The sequence below is a fragment of the Nicotiana sylvestris genome, chromosome 1 (genome assembly GCF_000393655.2).
Source record: "Nicotiana sylvestris chromosome 1, ASM39365v2, whole genome shotgun sequence".
Lineage (NCBI taxonomy): Eukaryota > Viridiplantae > Streptophyta > Magnoliopsida > Solanales > Solanaceae > Nicotiana > Nicotiana sylvestris.
The window spans coordinates 144,631,249-144,646,307 of NC_091057.1; the positions used below are offsets into that span (position 1 = coordinate 144,631,249).

A 15,059-nucleotide genomic window follows, 5' to 3' on the forward strand; every position below is an offset into this window, starting at 1 on the left:
TTATTATATTAACTTTTAAAATTTACCTCTCTACCTCAGGGTAGGGGTAAGGTCTTCGTATACACTACCCTTCCCAGACCCCACTAAGTGGGATTATACTGGGTTGTTGTTGTTGTTGCTGTATTAACTTTTAAAATTTGATAATTACTTCATTTAAAATTTAATCTAATTGTATAATTATAGTTGTGCAACCAAACAATACACTCGTAATTATATTGTAATAATATATCGTCGTAATTATTAAGTTGTGTAATTACTATCTTAGTAATTACACCAATTTTAATTACCGGGTAACTTTCCAAACAGACTCTAAAGTTATTCTCCATACCAACCACAATATGCACTATATAATAGGTATATTCTATAAAGTTTTGACATTATGTGTATAGTTTGACAAATTTTAACCATTCTTAGTAGGGGTGTTCATGGTTCGGTTTGGATCGGTTTTTTCCTAAAAAGAAAACAAACCAAATAAGTCTGTTTTTCAAATATTAGAACCAAACCAAACCAATTAGGTCGGTTTTTCTCGATTCGGTTTATGTCGGTTTTTTCGGTTATTTGTCGATTTTTTCTTAAATATAAGACATACACTACCAAACACATATTCTGGCGACCACATTTTCAATGTAACACTATCAAATCAATTGCCCTTTGAGAAATCTATTATTTACCAAAATATATTGATGATAATTGAATCAAATAGTGATGAATAATTTAAGGACTCAATTAAAAATATGTTATTTTTAACACGGAATGGATTCTTACACTAAATAAAGAAAACTACCAATCAAACTAGAATGTAAAGGTAAAGAACTTTATTAAAAGTGCAAACTATTAATATTTACCATAATTTTTTTGAAACTTTGTATAACAATATACATATGTATAGGTGTAATAATCAATTAGAAATAACTACTCCTATAGTCGGTTTGGTTCGGGTTTTTTCTGATTAAAACCAAAACCAAACCAAATTTAATCGATTTTTAAAATTCAAAACCAAAACCAAACCAAACCAAACCAAAAAGTATCGGTTTTTTTTGTTCGGTTTGGTTTGGTTTTCGGTTTGGTTCGATTTTTCGGGTTTTTTATGAACACCCCTAATTCTTAGTCGCAACAGTCCACCGACCATGCCATTGTATTTTTTCATGTGGAGAAATTGCCTGAGCATGGTTGCTTCTCATCACTAGCTATCACCGGAAGAAATTCAAAAATAGCCAAATTTACAAAGGGTCATTTAAGAATAGCCATAGTTTCAAAAGTAATCGAAATTTAGTTACTTTTCATGTAAAGATAAATCTGAACGAAAACACTATTCAAAATCTGGAAAATACTCCAACATAATATACTCGAGTTCCAGCATAAGTATACTGGAACTCCAACATATTATAATGTAGTTCCAGCATAAGTATACTGGAACTCTGGAAGTTCATACACAGGTGCTCCAATCTGCAGTATATTATGCTGGAACTTTCCGCGTGTTGGAGTTCCAACATAATATGCTGGAAGTTCATACACAGGTGCACCGATCTCCAGTATATTATGCTGAACCGGTCCCTGTTGCAGCAAAATAATGGCTATTTTTCAATAACTTTGCAAACGTTAGCTATTTTTGAATTACCAGTCCAAAAACTGGCTAGCCATGCTATTTTTTACTCTATCACCTATTAAGAACATTTTTACCATTTCGAATAGTGAATTTAAATACCATTTTCAAGTTTTATTAATTAATATAAAAATTCATAATTTTCTTGTGTAGTTACATAGGAATGCATTAATCTTCTTTCTATTTTTTTAAAGTTTTTATTTCAATATCCTAAATTATAATCCATTTAATTTTTGGTGAAAGGCCTTTTATAACTACCAGAAATTACCATTTATGTGAACAAAGTTACAATTAATATTTAGAAACTTCATTATTTTCGCCCTTTTCAGTTGCAAAAACACTTCATTATTTTCTTATATAGTCATGACATTAGTAATTTAGTAAATCACCTTTTTCAAGTTTTTTATTTTTATTTTTTAAGTTTTTAACAGTGGAATTTTGCCTAATATTTTAGAACCTTCGATTAAACTTCTTAAATCATACTATGTCAATAAGATTTTTGACAACAAAAATCAAGGTAATGTATTGAAATAAGTGCTACATTTTGTTAACTTAAAAGACCATTATCAATGTAAATAAATATTACTATATCTGTTGTGAAGCTAAAGGTTTCAACACAATATGAAAGGATATTTCAAGAATAAAAAGATATTTCATAGAGATGATAGATATGAAAGAAAAGGTGTGTCACCAGCATATCAGTAGTCCATCACGGTCTTGAACTCCTAACAAGGCACTTTCTTAGAAAATCTTCTGCCTTTCTTAATAATTTGTTGTTTTTTAGTCAGGCAATTCAATTTTAATTTTGCATAACAAATAAACAGCATTATCAAATTCATAGTTATTTCACACTAGCTTCTTTGAGATCGTCTAAAAAAGTGTGCACCCAAAAGTTCAAATATCAACCTCGAGTCCATACTCATTATCAAACACTACTTCTGGTGCCATATATATTGGTGTTACTCTAAGTCGTCTACTCTGAATATAGCTCCTTATTTGCAATACCCCAAATCAACAATCTTGGCAACAATTTTGGCAGAATGTTCATTAAATACAATAAAACATTTACTATGCACATGATTAAGTCCCAAAAAGATGAATTTTGCATTATGCTTTACTTCATTTTTGTGGCAACCCTTGGCTTGAATTAATAGGACCCATGCGATCAGCTAAGATTCCAGTGTTGCGAACTCTAGCAAGATATTGTAGTGCATTTTGTCACCCTCTTCAGTAATATCGGCTCCAAAACATAGTCTGAGGTCAGTCTTAAAATTTATGAAGGATCATAACATATTTTCCGTTGTGGCTAAAATTATAGCGCCCTCTCATATTCTTGTCCCTCTCTTCCATAGAGTCACCATTTGTTGGTATTCAAGTGATTAACTCATTTGTCCTAACTAAACTTTGCACCTAAAAAAAATTGTACATAAATGGAGAATGTTAAAGAGGCAAAAAGAAAAAGAAAGTGCAAGCGACCAAAATTATGGACGTGAAATAAGTAAGGGCATAATGGAAAATAAAAATAAGTTAACAATCTCACCAAATAGTTGTTACATAAAATTACTCTCCTATTGTTACATAACAATGGATTTAACAATACAATAAATTTTATTTATCAATAAAAATACAATACAATGCAACAAGTTACAAACTAACAACCATCCAAACAAGCTGCTAAGCTATTTTTTTTTTATTAATAACAAAAAGTGCATTTTAGTCTCTCTAAGTATTGATAATTTCTTATTTTGATTCTTATAATATTTGGTTAAACACATTTAACTTTTAATTACTTGAAATGTGCACGTTTGGTTCCTCTGCTTATGAATCTTCATAAATTAAAAATATTATTAAATATTAAATTATTTAATTATTGATGTGCTGTGAAATAGATAGAAAACATAAAATAGGAAAACATATGTATATGTCCGTTTGTGTGACGGCTCAAGTCAGTAGAAGAAACACATACCTGCACAAGAAGTTTTCAGCCTAAACAGTATGCCATATTTATGAAAAATCTGACTTCTATAAAATGTCAAATATTTAATAATAAATTGAATTGTCAATATAAACTTCGTTCTAATTTCCTTTATCATCTTTTGAATTCATGGTGGATCGTAGACAGTTTCTCGGAGCAATTATTTGGAAATTTTTAAAAAGGTTTAGTGCAAATCCGTAAAGATAATTAGTGTCTGGATCAGTATTTTCTAAGAAAAGTTTTTAGATAATAATTGTGTTTGAGTTTAGTACTGTTTTGGAATAAATGAAACTACAATATACAACCTTTTATTTAGCAAACCTATCAATTTAACAATTTGGAGGATAATTGATGGGTCCTTTTTACAGACCCAGAAACCTATCAATCATCCTCAAGGAAAAAGAAAATTATCCATCAACCTCTATATTATTAATTCTACTTAAATTATGTAAACATTATAACAATCTATATCCATATCTATCTATATTATTATAAAAACATGAATATAATGTCGGTTTACCCAACTAACCTTATAATATTAAGCATAATAACTCACAATAAAAGGACATAACCGGAATTATGGATATTAGCCTTATAATCCTATTAATTTTAGGACATGATACTACACGTTAGGAATCCTACATGATTTACCTTTAGCAATCTTATTAGTATAATTACTTTCGGGCCGTCTAATTCATATAAAATTAAACAGATACTTAAATACTTTATACACACTTGACGGACACAAAAATCTTTCACCGCACTACATCAAATTTGTAATGTTTTAGGTCCTAACTCTCTAAATACTTAAAGAGTTGTTATTCAACTGGGAATCATTACAGATTTTAGTATGTATAGATCACCGTATGCCTTCTTTGTCTTTCATCTAACCATAGTTGGTAAGTGTTTTAAAGCCAATAGTAAAAAATAAGCTTTACTAAAATTTTAATTTTTTTTTTTTGACAACTAAATTCCTTTAGCTTTCTTTTATGTGGTTTTGGATTACTCTATGGCTTTGTGATGCATTAGTTCTTTTTAATTGGTTACTACTTTAACCGAAGAGTTGAAGATATCTTATTAATTTAAAATGGGATTGATCTTCCTTGTATATAAGTTAATTTTGAAGAAAAGTGATCCCATAATGCTACTGAAAAACTAACATTCATCAAAATGACTTATGTAATGGTAACTGGAAAATTAAATATCTTTAGTCATGTAATCCTATTACTTTTAGGATATACTTCTTAAAAATTTCTATTACTAATTTAACTAGAAAACGAATTATAATGTCTTATTATTAATTTAATTTGAGAATGGATTATATTGTCCAAATCCATTTAGAAAAAGGAGAGCATATATTATTATAAAAGCATAAATACATTAATATACCAAAATAACCCTAAAATATTAAACGGAAGAACTCATAGGTAAATGACATAACTGCAATAACCTATTTTTTGGACTACAATACCTTCTATTCTAATTTTTAATATTTAAGATTTTAAAATTAATAAAATTTTATCTATTAAATTCTTATTAAAAAATGTAGGAAGGTTTAATAAAATCAATTTCATAAGAATCCTCCATATTAGCAATACATTACCACTCTATAATGTCCAATACTAAGAAAAAATAAAAGTAATATTAAATGGACTGCATAGAGAGTAAACATTGAGGAGAAAAAAATACCCCCACGATAATATATTTTTATATTATATTTGAACTATTTTCCTAATCAAATAATATTTTTTTTAATTAATTTTGTGTAATATTTAAAATACCCAATTATTAAATAACAACTAAAAAATATTTAAGAATATAAATGTGTGAGAAAGAGAAATAAAAAAGGGGTTGGTAAGGGTCAATACCATTAATGATTCTACACACATAAAGATCTAAAAATGAAATGTCATATCAATCTTTTATGCTTTGAAAATAAAATTTATGGTGGATAAAATTATAATTAAGATTAAATAATCAAAACAAGAGATGAACTAATATTAAGATATGAATCAACATAGAATACATTCTTTTATGTTAAAACCAAATAATTAAATCTTCTAATTAATTATTTAGCAAGAGAATTCAATTAAATTATTTTTTAATATGAATTAATTCAATTCAATCGTGCCAGAAACGAAGAAGAAGAACATTAAAGATGATTTGGTTCTTCCTAAACACTTGATTATCAATCGCAATGGTAATAGTAGTACATTTAATAAGAGAAATATTTCTATCATTAGATTAAAATGCATTTTGTGCAAATTGCATGATAGAATTAAAAAGATATCTTAGCTAGCAGAAATGAATATGTTGATCAATTAAATAAAAGGTTGATTGCAAAATTTTATAGTAAAAAAAAATATTTTTCTGTTTTTGACTCAGCAGAAAATGATACCAATATTTACTACAAAGAAAAATACTTAAATACTTTAATACCAAATGGCCTTCTACCATATATGTTTGTTGTCAAGTTTATTATTTCTTGCGTATGTTAGTGTCACAGTATATATAATAGACTAAGTTACAATTGATCTTCCATTGTATATAGGTTGATTTTGAAGAAAAATATGCCCGTCATGCTACTGAAAAATTTAGATACGCCAAATAGCTTATGTAACAGCACATAGATGGTATATAGAAGTTTTGACAATAACGTCATACATGCAAAAATTATGATAGTGATTAATGTGCTTCTAAGTATATTCTTATCCCTGAATTCGATTTTCGTCTTCCGAAACTAAAGAATACCATTTTAATTTTGTGTGAAAATAATTTTTAATATGTTTATGTTTTGCAAATATAATAATTAAAGCACAAGGACAAACATCCTAAATATTGGACTATATTTACTGCAATATGTTTTCTTGCATGAACAACTGTATGTTGTACTTTCAAGAGGGATATCAAGATCGACAATAAGAGTTCTGGTTAAGGCAGAGCAACCAAAGCATTAGGAGGAAACTAGGGGTGTTCATAAAAACCCGAAAAATCGAACCAAACCGAAAACCAAAACGGTTCGACCAAAAAAACCGATACTTTTTGGTTTGGTTTGGTTTTGGTTTTGAATTTTAAAAACCGATCAAATTTGGTTTGGTTTTGGCTTTATTCTGAAAAAAATCGAAAAAATCCGAACCAAACCGACTATAGGATTAGCTATTTCAAATTTATTATTGCACTTATATATATGTATATTTTTATACAAAGTTTCAAAAAATTTATGGTAAATGTTAATAGTTTGCACTTTTAGTATAGTTCTTTACCTTTACATTCTAGTTTGATTGGTAGATTTCTTTTGTTAAGTGTAAGAATCCATTTCGTGTTAAAAATAATATATTTTTAATTGAGTCCTTAAATTATTCATCACTATTTGATTAAATTATCATCAATATATCTTGGTAAATAATAGATTTTTCAAAAGGCAATTGATTTGATAGTTGGTCAAAGCTATCAAATCAGGAGATACTTTTGATTTCTCAAAAATCTGAGTCCTTGGTCAAAGCTAAAAAAGAAATTCGGGTTACTGATAATCAGGAGACAAAAAATAAAATACTTTTGAGAACAATGGTAGAAGGTAAATAGATAAGTATTTCAATGAATTCTCAATAGTATTCCGTGTCCTTACAAATGATGATACTTCTTCCTTTTATAGATCATTTTAGGTAAAGGAATAAAGCCTCAGCTTTAATGATATAATCATGAGCAATAAATGACATTAAATAAGCCGTTATACAATCATTCCTATTAAATACCAACTTTATAACGTATCAAACGTTTAATAATGAATTTGGACTCCTTTCTGTCATCTGATCCTTGCTTTCAATGCCTTCTAATCCGTTGGCTGTAAATAATTTAAATTGGTACGAGACTCGTATCTATACGTCGTCTCGTGCCTATTTAAATTCTTCTTCCCGTGGCTGTCTTCACCGTGCCTCTTAGTCAATTGCTGTTCTTTGACCATTCAACTAATCCACGTGTCATGCCACATCATTTTTAATATAAATTCAGTTTTTTTCCAATACAGATAGTCCCCCCACTTTCCATTTTTTTATCAATTAAATAATTGGGAAGTGGATCTTCATGTAAAAAGAATTTTTGCCACAATTAATGCTCATGACAGTACTAACGTCTCAACAGTCTTTTCCATTTAATGTTCTGTCCATGTGTCATTTTATAATTGATTCCGCTATTCATACCCTTCTTCGAGACTTCTTCATTCTCACTATTTACGAAGTGATAGCTGCCTCTATTATAGGCTTTTCATCATTATACTTAAAAAGTTGACGGTTCCCATTTTACACATAACTTTGTCTTCCTTTGCCTTTCTTCACAAATCTTCAGCACATACTTCCTTCTTAACAATGTCTTCTTCAAACCCTAACCGTAAAAAAGTTCTATACGTCGTCTCGTGCCTATTTAAATTCTTCTTCTCGTGGCTGTCTTCACCGTGCCTCTTAGTCAATTGTTGTTCTTTGACCATTCAACTAATCCACGTGTCATGCCACATCATTTTTAATATAAATTCAGTTTTTTTCCAATACAGATAGTCCCCCCACTTTCCATTTTTTTATCAATTAAATAATTGGGAAGTGGATCTTCATGTAAAAAGAATTTTTGCCACAATTAATGCTCATGACAGTACTAACGTCTCAGCAGTCTTTTCCATTTAATGTTCTGTCCATGTGTCATTTTATAATTGATTCCGCTATTCATACCCTTCTTCGAGACTTCTTCATTCTCACTATTTACGAAGTGATAGCTGCCTTTATTATAGGCTTTTCATCATTATACTTAAAAAGTTGACGGTTCCCATTTTACACATAACTTTGTCTTCCTTTGTCTTCTTCACTAATCTTCGACACATACCTTCTTCTTGACAATGTCTTCTTCAAACCCTAACCGTAAAAAAGTTCTATACGTCATCTCGTGCCTATTTAAATTCTTCTTCCCATGGCTGTCTTCACCGTGCCTCTTAGTCAATTGTTGTTCTTTGACCATTCAACTAATCCACGTGTCATGCCACATCATTTTTAATATAAATTCAGTTTTTTTCCAATACAGATAGTCCCCCCACTTTCCATTTTTTTTATCAATTAAATAATTGGGAAGTGGATCTTCATGTAAAAAGAATTTTTGCCACAATTAATGCTCATGACAGTACTAACGTCTCAGCAGTCTTTTCCATTTAATGTTCTGTCCATGTGTCATTTTATAATTGATTCCGCTATTCATACCCTTCTTCGAGACTTCTTCATTCTCACTATTTACGAAGTGATAGCTGCCTTTATTATAGGCTTTTCATCATTATACTTAAAAAGTTGACGGTTCCCATTTTACACATAACTTTGTCTTCCTTTGCCTTTCTTCACAAATCTTCAGCACATACTTCCTTCTTAACAATGTCTTCTTCAAACCCTAACCGTAAAAAAGTTCCAATTCTAGATCAGTTCCCCAACGCCCCTGTTAGACACAGAAGAGGCGGAGGAAGTAGGCTTCGAACAGGGTTAGAATCTACGCGAGGCGGCTCCTCTGGTTCTTCTTCAAGGAGTTTTATCCCAAAAGCCCCTTCTTCTAAAAGTAGGGAAATTCTTGATACTTCTCAAGAACCCTCAGTTGATGATATAGTTCCGGCGATTTGTCTTTTGAAAGTGACAAAACGTCTCTTAAAAAACAAATTAAAAATTTAGAAAGAGCCGATACTTACCCAACATTAGTAACCGAGCTTACAATCCCCACCGTAAGAAGAGATTGTAACTGGAAGGATAGTCTCTGTATGTCAATTCCTTCCCCAAATCAAAGAATTTCCTCTTTTAGAAATGGGTATTCTTCTATTTACACTTACCCCTTCACTTTAGGTTTTAATCCTCCGATTGACCCAGTTATTCTCGATTTTTGTCGTTTCTTTACAATTTGTTTAGCCCAAATTGGTCCATTGGTGTGGAGAACAGTGGCTTGTTTGAGATATTTATCATCCAAGGCCAATGTCAATTTCACCCTTTCTCAACTCATTCATCTATACCATCCCAACTTAATACGCCATGGGGTTTTCACCTTAACTGCAAGGAGCAAAAAAGTTTTGGTAAACCCTGAGGATGATAAAGATCGTGGATGATATATCCGTTACGTTGTTGTCCGTACAGTGGATTTGATTGGCGAAACAAATATTCCCTTTCCTGAGAAATGGAATTTTGAACGTAAGTTTCCTCTTATTTACCGTACCTACTTTTGTGAATTTCAAAAGAATGTTGTTTTTAACCTCGTCTCTTCTTGGTTTTTTGTAGCAACCATGGGAGATGTGGAACCTATTCCCAACTTTCGTGGCTGGGTAGACTCACTTTTGAAGATTGCTATTAGGGAGCAGAGAACTTGGAAATCAATTTCTTCTTTACATGGCTGGAAAGTCAAAACACATGGTATCCCCCCCTTTTTTAAATTTTTTTTTGTTTTACATGTTAAGCACTTTTTCCTCAACTTTAATCATGTATATCCATTCTTTAATCAGGATTTGGCATTAGAGGAATGACAGCTGAAGTAGCTATGGCCATTCGCATGTCTGCGAATGCTGCTCTGGATTTAGATAAGGCTCGAGCCTTGCTGCCTAAAAGAAAAGCTACAAAGGAAAGTTCTGAAGAAGAAGAAGAGGAGGGTACCTCCCTAATTACCAGGCCAAGGGCCAGGAGACGAATAATCATTGATAATGAAATTGAAAACACTCCTGCTCGTACCTCCGCCACCGAGCCTGTTTTGATTCAATCTGATGAGGATGCCGAACCAAGAGATAATAATGAGTCAATTCAGCACCTTTTTGACAGTGGTTTCGGGAGTGGCGAGCTCGGACCTGTTTTTGATGAAGCTCCTCTTTCCTCATTTATTCCTATTTCCTCCATTCCTCTGCCACCCGTAAGTGTTTCTTTACCAGCTTTAACAACTTCCGTTTGTTTGCCAATTTCTTCCGCTCCTATATCTGTTCCCTTGGCTGCTTCGTCCGCACCTGCTTCTGCTCCGGTGTTGGTTTCTACATCTTTTCCCTCCATTCCTTCCATTCCTTCCGCTGCTCCTCTTCCCTCTGTTCATCATACAGAGTCAGGTTCTAGCAGCGGAAATATGACAATGCGAAGTGTTACTTTGGAGGTTCCTGCCAATCATAGCCTCCTGAGGAAGACCGGCAGAGCCGATGTTTGGCTCGAACCTCTAATTGGAGATATCGAGAAGAAGAAGATGGAGAGCCATAGCTGCTTAACTTTGATGAATGACGTAGTTCATTCTACTTTGAAGGTATTTCTACCAACAAGTTTTTTTTAAAGGAATAAAGCTTCAATTTCTCATTTCCATGATTTACCTCTGTAGGCTAACCTTATTGGCACGGAATTAATGAGAAGAATTTCCTTACTGGAAAGAAAAGCTCGTGAGTCTGAAAAGTCTGTCCACGAGGCTGAGGAAATAGATAGGGGAGCCCAACTTGAAGCAACCAATTGGAAGGAGCAGTTCGAAAATGCTCAAGGGAACATAGAAGAGTTGCAAGAAGATAAAAATCTCCTAGAGCAGCAAAACCGTGGTTTAACTTCTGAACTGGCAACAGTCAAAGCCTCTTCAAGCCAATTGAAAAGAGACAAAGAGCTTTTGGAATGCTCTTTGTCAGAACAATTATCCAGAGCTAGTGAAGAAGTTAGAGAGCTGAAGGCACTTTTGGCTAAAAAGGAAGAATATGCAGGAGAGTTAGTGCAAAGCTTGACTCAAGCTCAGGCTGACTTACAGACTTCTTCTGACGAGATTCAAGCCTTGAAGAGTTCTCATGCTTCTCTTGAAGCTTCCCTTGATTCCCATTTAGCTGAAAATCAAATTTTAAAAAACGATCTTGCTATGTGGGAAAAGGAATATGGACTTCTAGAGGAAAATTTTAACATAGAAGTGAGTTGGGCTTTTCTGAATTCTCGTCGTGATGCTTTGACGGAAGCTGCTCAAGAGGGTTTTGACTTGCAGTCTGAACTGGCCAAAGTCATAGATACCATCGAGAAAAGCCAACAGTCTACTGATACTCCTTCTCCTGCCCTTGAAGTTCCTGAAAATGTTGCTATTCCAGCTTCAGAGGGTGAAACTTCTACAACCCAGTCTGTGGAAGTTGAAGCTTCCGTGACAACCCCCTCAATTGAATGATGGTTTTATCCCTTAGTTTTTTTTTAAAGGATTTTTTGGTGAAAGTCCCCAGTTATCATAATGGGGCACTTGTATAAACTTTTATTGACTAAGTTTCTACTTAGTCTTTTTAATTATATCAAGAAGTTTTGTTAGTACTTCAATGTGTTCTACTCTTGCCTTTTCCTTACTTATTTAGGACTTATAGAATAGTTTAGCATTTTTATCCTTTGAAAATGCTTTATGATTCTTCCCATGACTTATTGACATGAGGCTTATAAAAGAGGGCCCTTTTATTTTATCGACACTTAATGAAGAAGACGTCTCAACTTCATAATGGTGTTAAAATACGATGAAAGTAATAGGAAAACACACGTTTTGTATGAAACAACTTTGGCAAGTTTTCATTCATAAACTTTTAACAAGTGTTTGACTGTTACATGTATTACAATACATCTACAACTTTTCTCGTAACTGTTTTTCTTGTAACAGATTTGTAAATAACATAAACTAAACAAGGTTTTTTTTATAACCTGTTTCAGTACATAGTCATGACCCTATCTTTACATGTTAAGAAGGGTTTGAGAGGTGACTTTGTTTATGAGTTTGAGAGATGACTCTGTTGTTCTCATGAATGCTGAAGACTTCGTAACTTTTTCTCAACACTTGCTTCTTTGTGGCCGATTTTTGTTCGATACTCGTATCTGTTTCTTTGCACCTATCTGTGTATAATATGTAGTCCCCCAAGTGTTTGAGCGGTGAAGTATGAAGCCTTCGAGCACTTGTTTATTTCTTTTACTTTGGCCCTTTTCCTGAAACAGAAAGATATACGGGACTCGACGGTGTGATTATAGATGAAGACTGCCTAACTCGTGTGTATTTCCATCAGATTAATTGTAACCCTGGGCTAGGAATTTAAGCATACTCCATTTTGCCTTGCAGGTTGTGACTCATCATTTGGCACGAGTTAGGATATTTAGCCTAGCATCTAAAATCGTTAGTAAAATATTAATAAACCAAGAGAAGAATTTTTACATGATGATACCTGACCGTAGGTACTTTCTTAAAAGTAATATCTTTTTAAGTGGACAACATTCCAATGTGAGGGTAAAACTTTACCATCCATTGTTTCCAACTGGTATGCTCCTTTTCCCGCAATGCCACGGACTTTGTATGGTCCTTCCCATGTTGGACTTAGCTTTCCTGAGTTAAAACCTTTTGCAGATTGGAACACCTTTTTAAGCACGAAGTCCCCAATTTTGAAAAACCTGAGACGTGCTTTCCTGTTGTAATATCGTTCTATTACTTGCTTTTGTGCTGCCATCCTTATCAAAGCAGCTTCTCTTCTTCCTTCAAGTAAATCTAGGCTAACCCGCATCTCCTCATTATTGGATTCCTCTGTTGCCTGATCGTACTGTGTGCTTGGCTCACCTATTTCAACTGGAATTAAGGCTTCCGTACCATAAACCATCGAAAATGGTGTTTCTCCAGTGCTTGTTTTGGTCGTTGTACGATAAGCCCATAGTACTCCGCGTAACACCTCAGGCCAATTACCTTTTGAATCTTGTAACCTCTTTTTCAAGTTATTGATAATAGCTTTGTTAGTTGATTCCGCTTGTCCATTACCCACTGGATGATATGGCGTAGACGTTATTCTTTTGATCTGCCAACTTCGAAGAAATTCTGTAACTTGTGCTCCAATGAATTGTGGTCCATTGTCACACACGATCTCCTTTGGTACTCCAAAGCGGCATATTATATTTCGCCATATGAAGTCTTTAACTTCTTTTTCTCGTACCTGTTTAAATGCCCCTGCTTCTACCCATTTAGTGAAATAATCTGTAAGTACAAGTAGAAATTTTACCTGACCTTTTGCTTGTGGAAGTGGACCTACGATATCCATTCCCCATTTCATAAAGGGCCAAGGGGCTAAAACAGGATGTAGTAACTCAGCTGGTCTGTGCATATTATTGCCGTACCTTTGACATTTATCACACTTGGACACGAAACTGGTTGCCTCTTCTTCCATCTTAGGCCAATAATATCCTGTGCGAATTAACGTTCTTACCAGTGACCGTCCTCCTGCGTGATTCCCACAATGTCCTTCATGTACTTCTCTCATGACATATTCGGTTTGAGAGGGACCGAGACACCTTGCTAGTGGTCCGCCGAACATCTTTCGATAAAGATTACCTTGATATAAACAATATCGTGCAGCTTTTTTGCGAAGCGCGTAAGCCTTTCCTTTGTCATTAGGCACGGTTCCGTGCTGTAAAAAGGCAACAATTTCATTTCTCCAATCCCATGTTAGATGATTAAAATTTACCTCGTTTTTGTCAGGTTCAAGAACGGAATGAAATAGATGTATGACTGAAGCATCTGTATTGTTTGCCACGTCTGCTGCGGATGCAAGGTTTGCTAAAGCATCTGCCTCTACATTCTCATCTCTTGGGACCTGCACTACTTTCCAAGTTTGGAATTGCTTTATTAACTCCCGTACCTTTGCGAGGTATTCTTGCATTCGTGACTCTCTGGCTGTGTAAGTCCCCAGCATCTGATTAACCACGAGTTGAGAATCACTCTTGATTATAATCTGTGTTATGCCGAGTTCTCGTGCCAATTCTAAACCTGCAATTACAGCTTCATATTCTGCTTCATTGTTAGTTATAGAATGACATTTTATAGCCTGTCTAATGGTCTCACCCGCAGGTGGTACGAGGACTATTCCTAAGCCTGCCCCTTTTACATTAGATGAACCGTCAGTGTATAAAACCCAAGTCCCCGGGTTCGCACCATTAAAAACTAATAATTCTTTTTCTGCTTCTAAATGCATCCCCTGGCTAAAATCAGCCACGAAATCAGCTAGTACTTGAGACTTTATAGCGGTCCTGGGTTGATAAATAACTTCATATTCACTTAGTTCTATAGCCCATTTTGCTAATCTTCCTGAAAGTTCGTGTTTATGCAAAATATTTCGAAGCGGAAAAGCAGTAACTACAACAATGGGATGACATTGAAAATAAGGTCTTAACTTTCTAGATGCCATGACCAAAGCTAATGCTAATTTTTCTAGCTGTGGGTATCGTGTCTCAGCTTCCAATAAGGACTTACTTACGTAATAAATAGGAGATTGTTTACCTTGGTCCTCGCGGACTAAAACAACACTTACCGCGACTTCAGATACGGCCAGATAAATGAGAAGTTTTTCCCCTACCTTCGGTTTTGCCAACAACGGTGGTTTTGACAAATAAGCTTTCAAATTTCTAAGGGCTTGCTGACAATCTTCATTCCATTCAAAATGATCTTGCTTTTTAAGTGCAGAGAAAAACTTAAAACACCTTTCTGAGG

General features: G+C 33.6%; 1 protein-coding gene and 1 long non-coding RNA gene across 2 annotated transcripts; both read left to right on the top strand.

The window, feature by feature from the left end:
- Window positions 1-9,914: 9,914 nt before the first annotated feature.
- On the top strand, window positions 9,915-10,288 carry LOC138880433 (uncharacterized). Its single transcript, XR_011403074.1, has 2 exons — window positions 9,915-9,991; window positions 10,081-10,288. It is a non-coding gene; the product is annotated as an uncharacterized lncRNA (long non-coding RNA).
- Window positions 10,289-10,721: 433 nt separating this feature from the next.
- LOC104243079 (uncharacterized) lies at window positions 10,722-11,749 on the top strand. The gene is made up of 3 exons (XM_070160572.1): window positions 10,722-10,853; window positions 10,926-11,177; window positions 11,307-11,749. The coding sequence occupies exons 1-3, from the start codon at window positions 10,797-10,799 to the stop codon at window positions 11,730-11,732; spliced, it is 735 nt and encodes a 244-aa protein (XP_070016673.1). The 5' UTR covers window positions 10,722-10,796; the 3' UTR covers window positions 11,733-11,749.
- The last annotated feature ends 3,310 nt before the right edge of the window (window positions 11,750-15,059 follow it).

Bases quoted from the DNA above. Each gene is read 5' to 3' on its own strand.
- LOC104243079 (XM_070160572.1), top strand. From the start codon at position 10,797: ATGGAGAGCCATAGCTGCTTAACTTTGATGAATGACGTAGTTCATTCT. The intron at 10,854-10,925 runs GTATTTCTACCA...TTACCTCTGTAG, and splicing joins TAGTTCATTCTACTTTGAAG to GCTAACCTTATTGGCACGGA. The intron at 11,178-11,306 runs TTGAAAAGAGAC...TTAGTGCAAAGC, and splicing joins TCAAAGCCTCTTCAAGCCAA to TTGACTCAAGCTCAGGCTGA.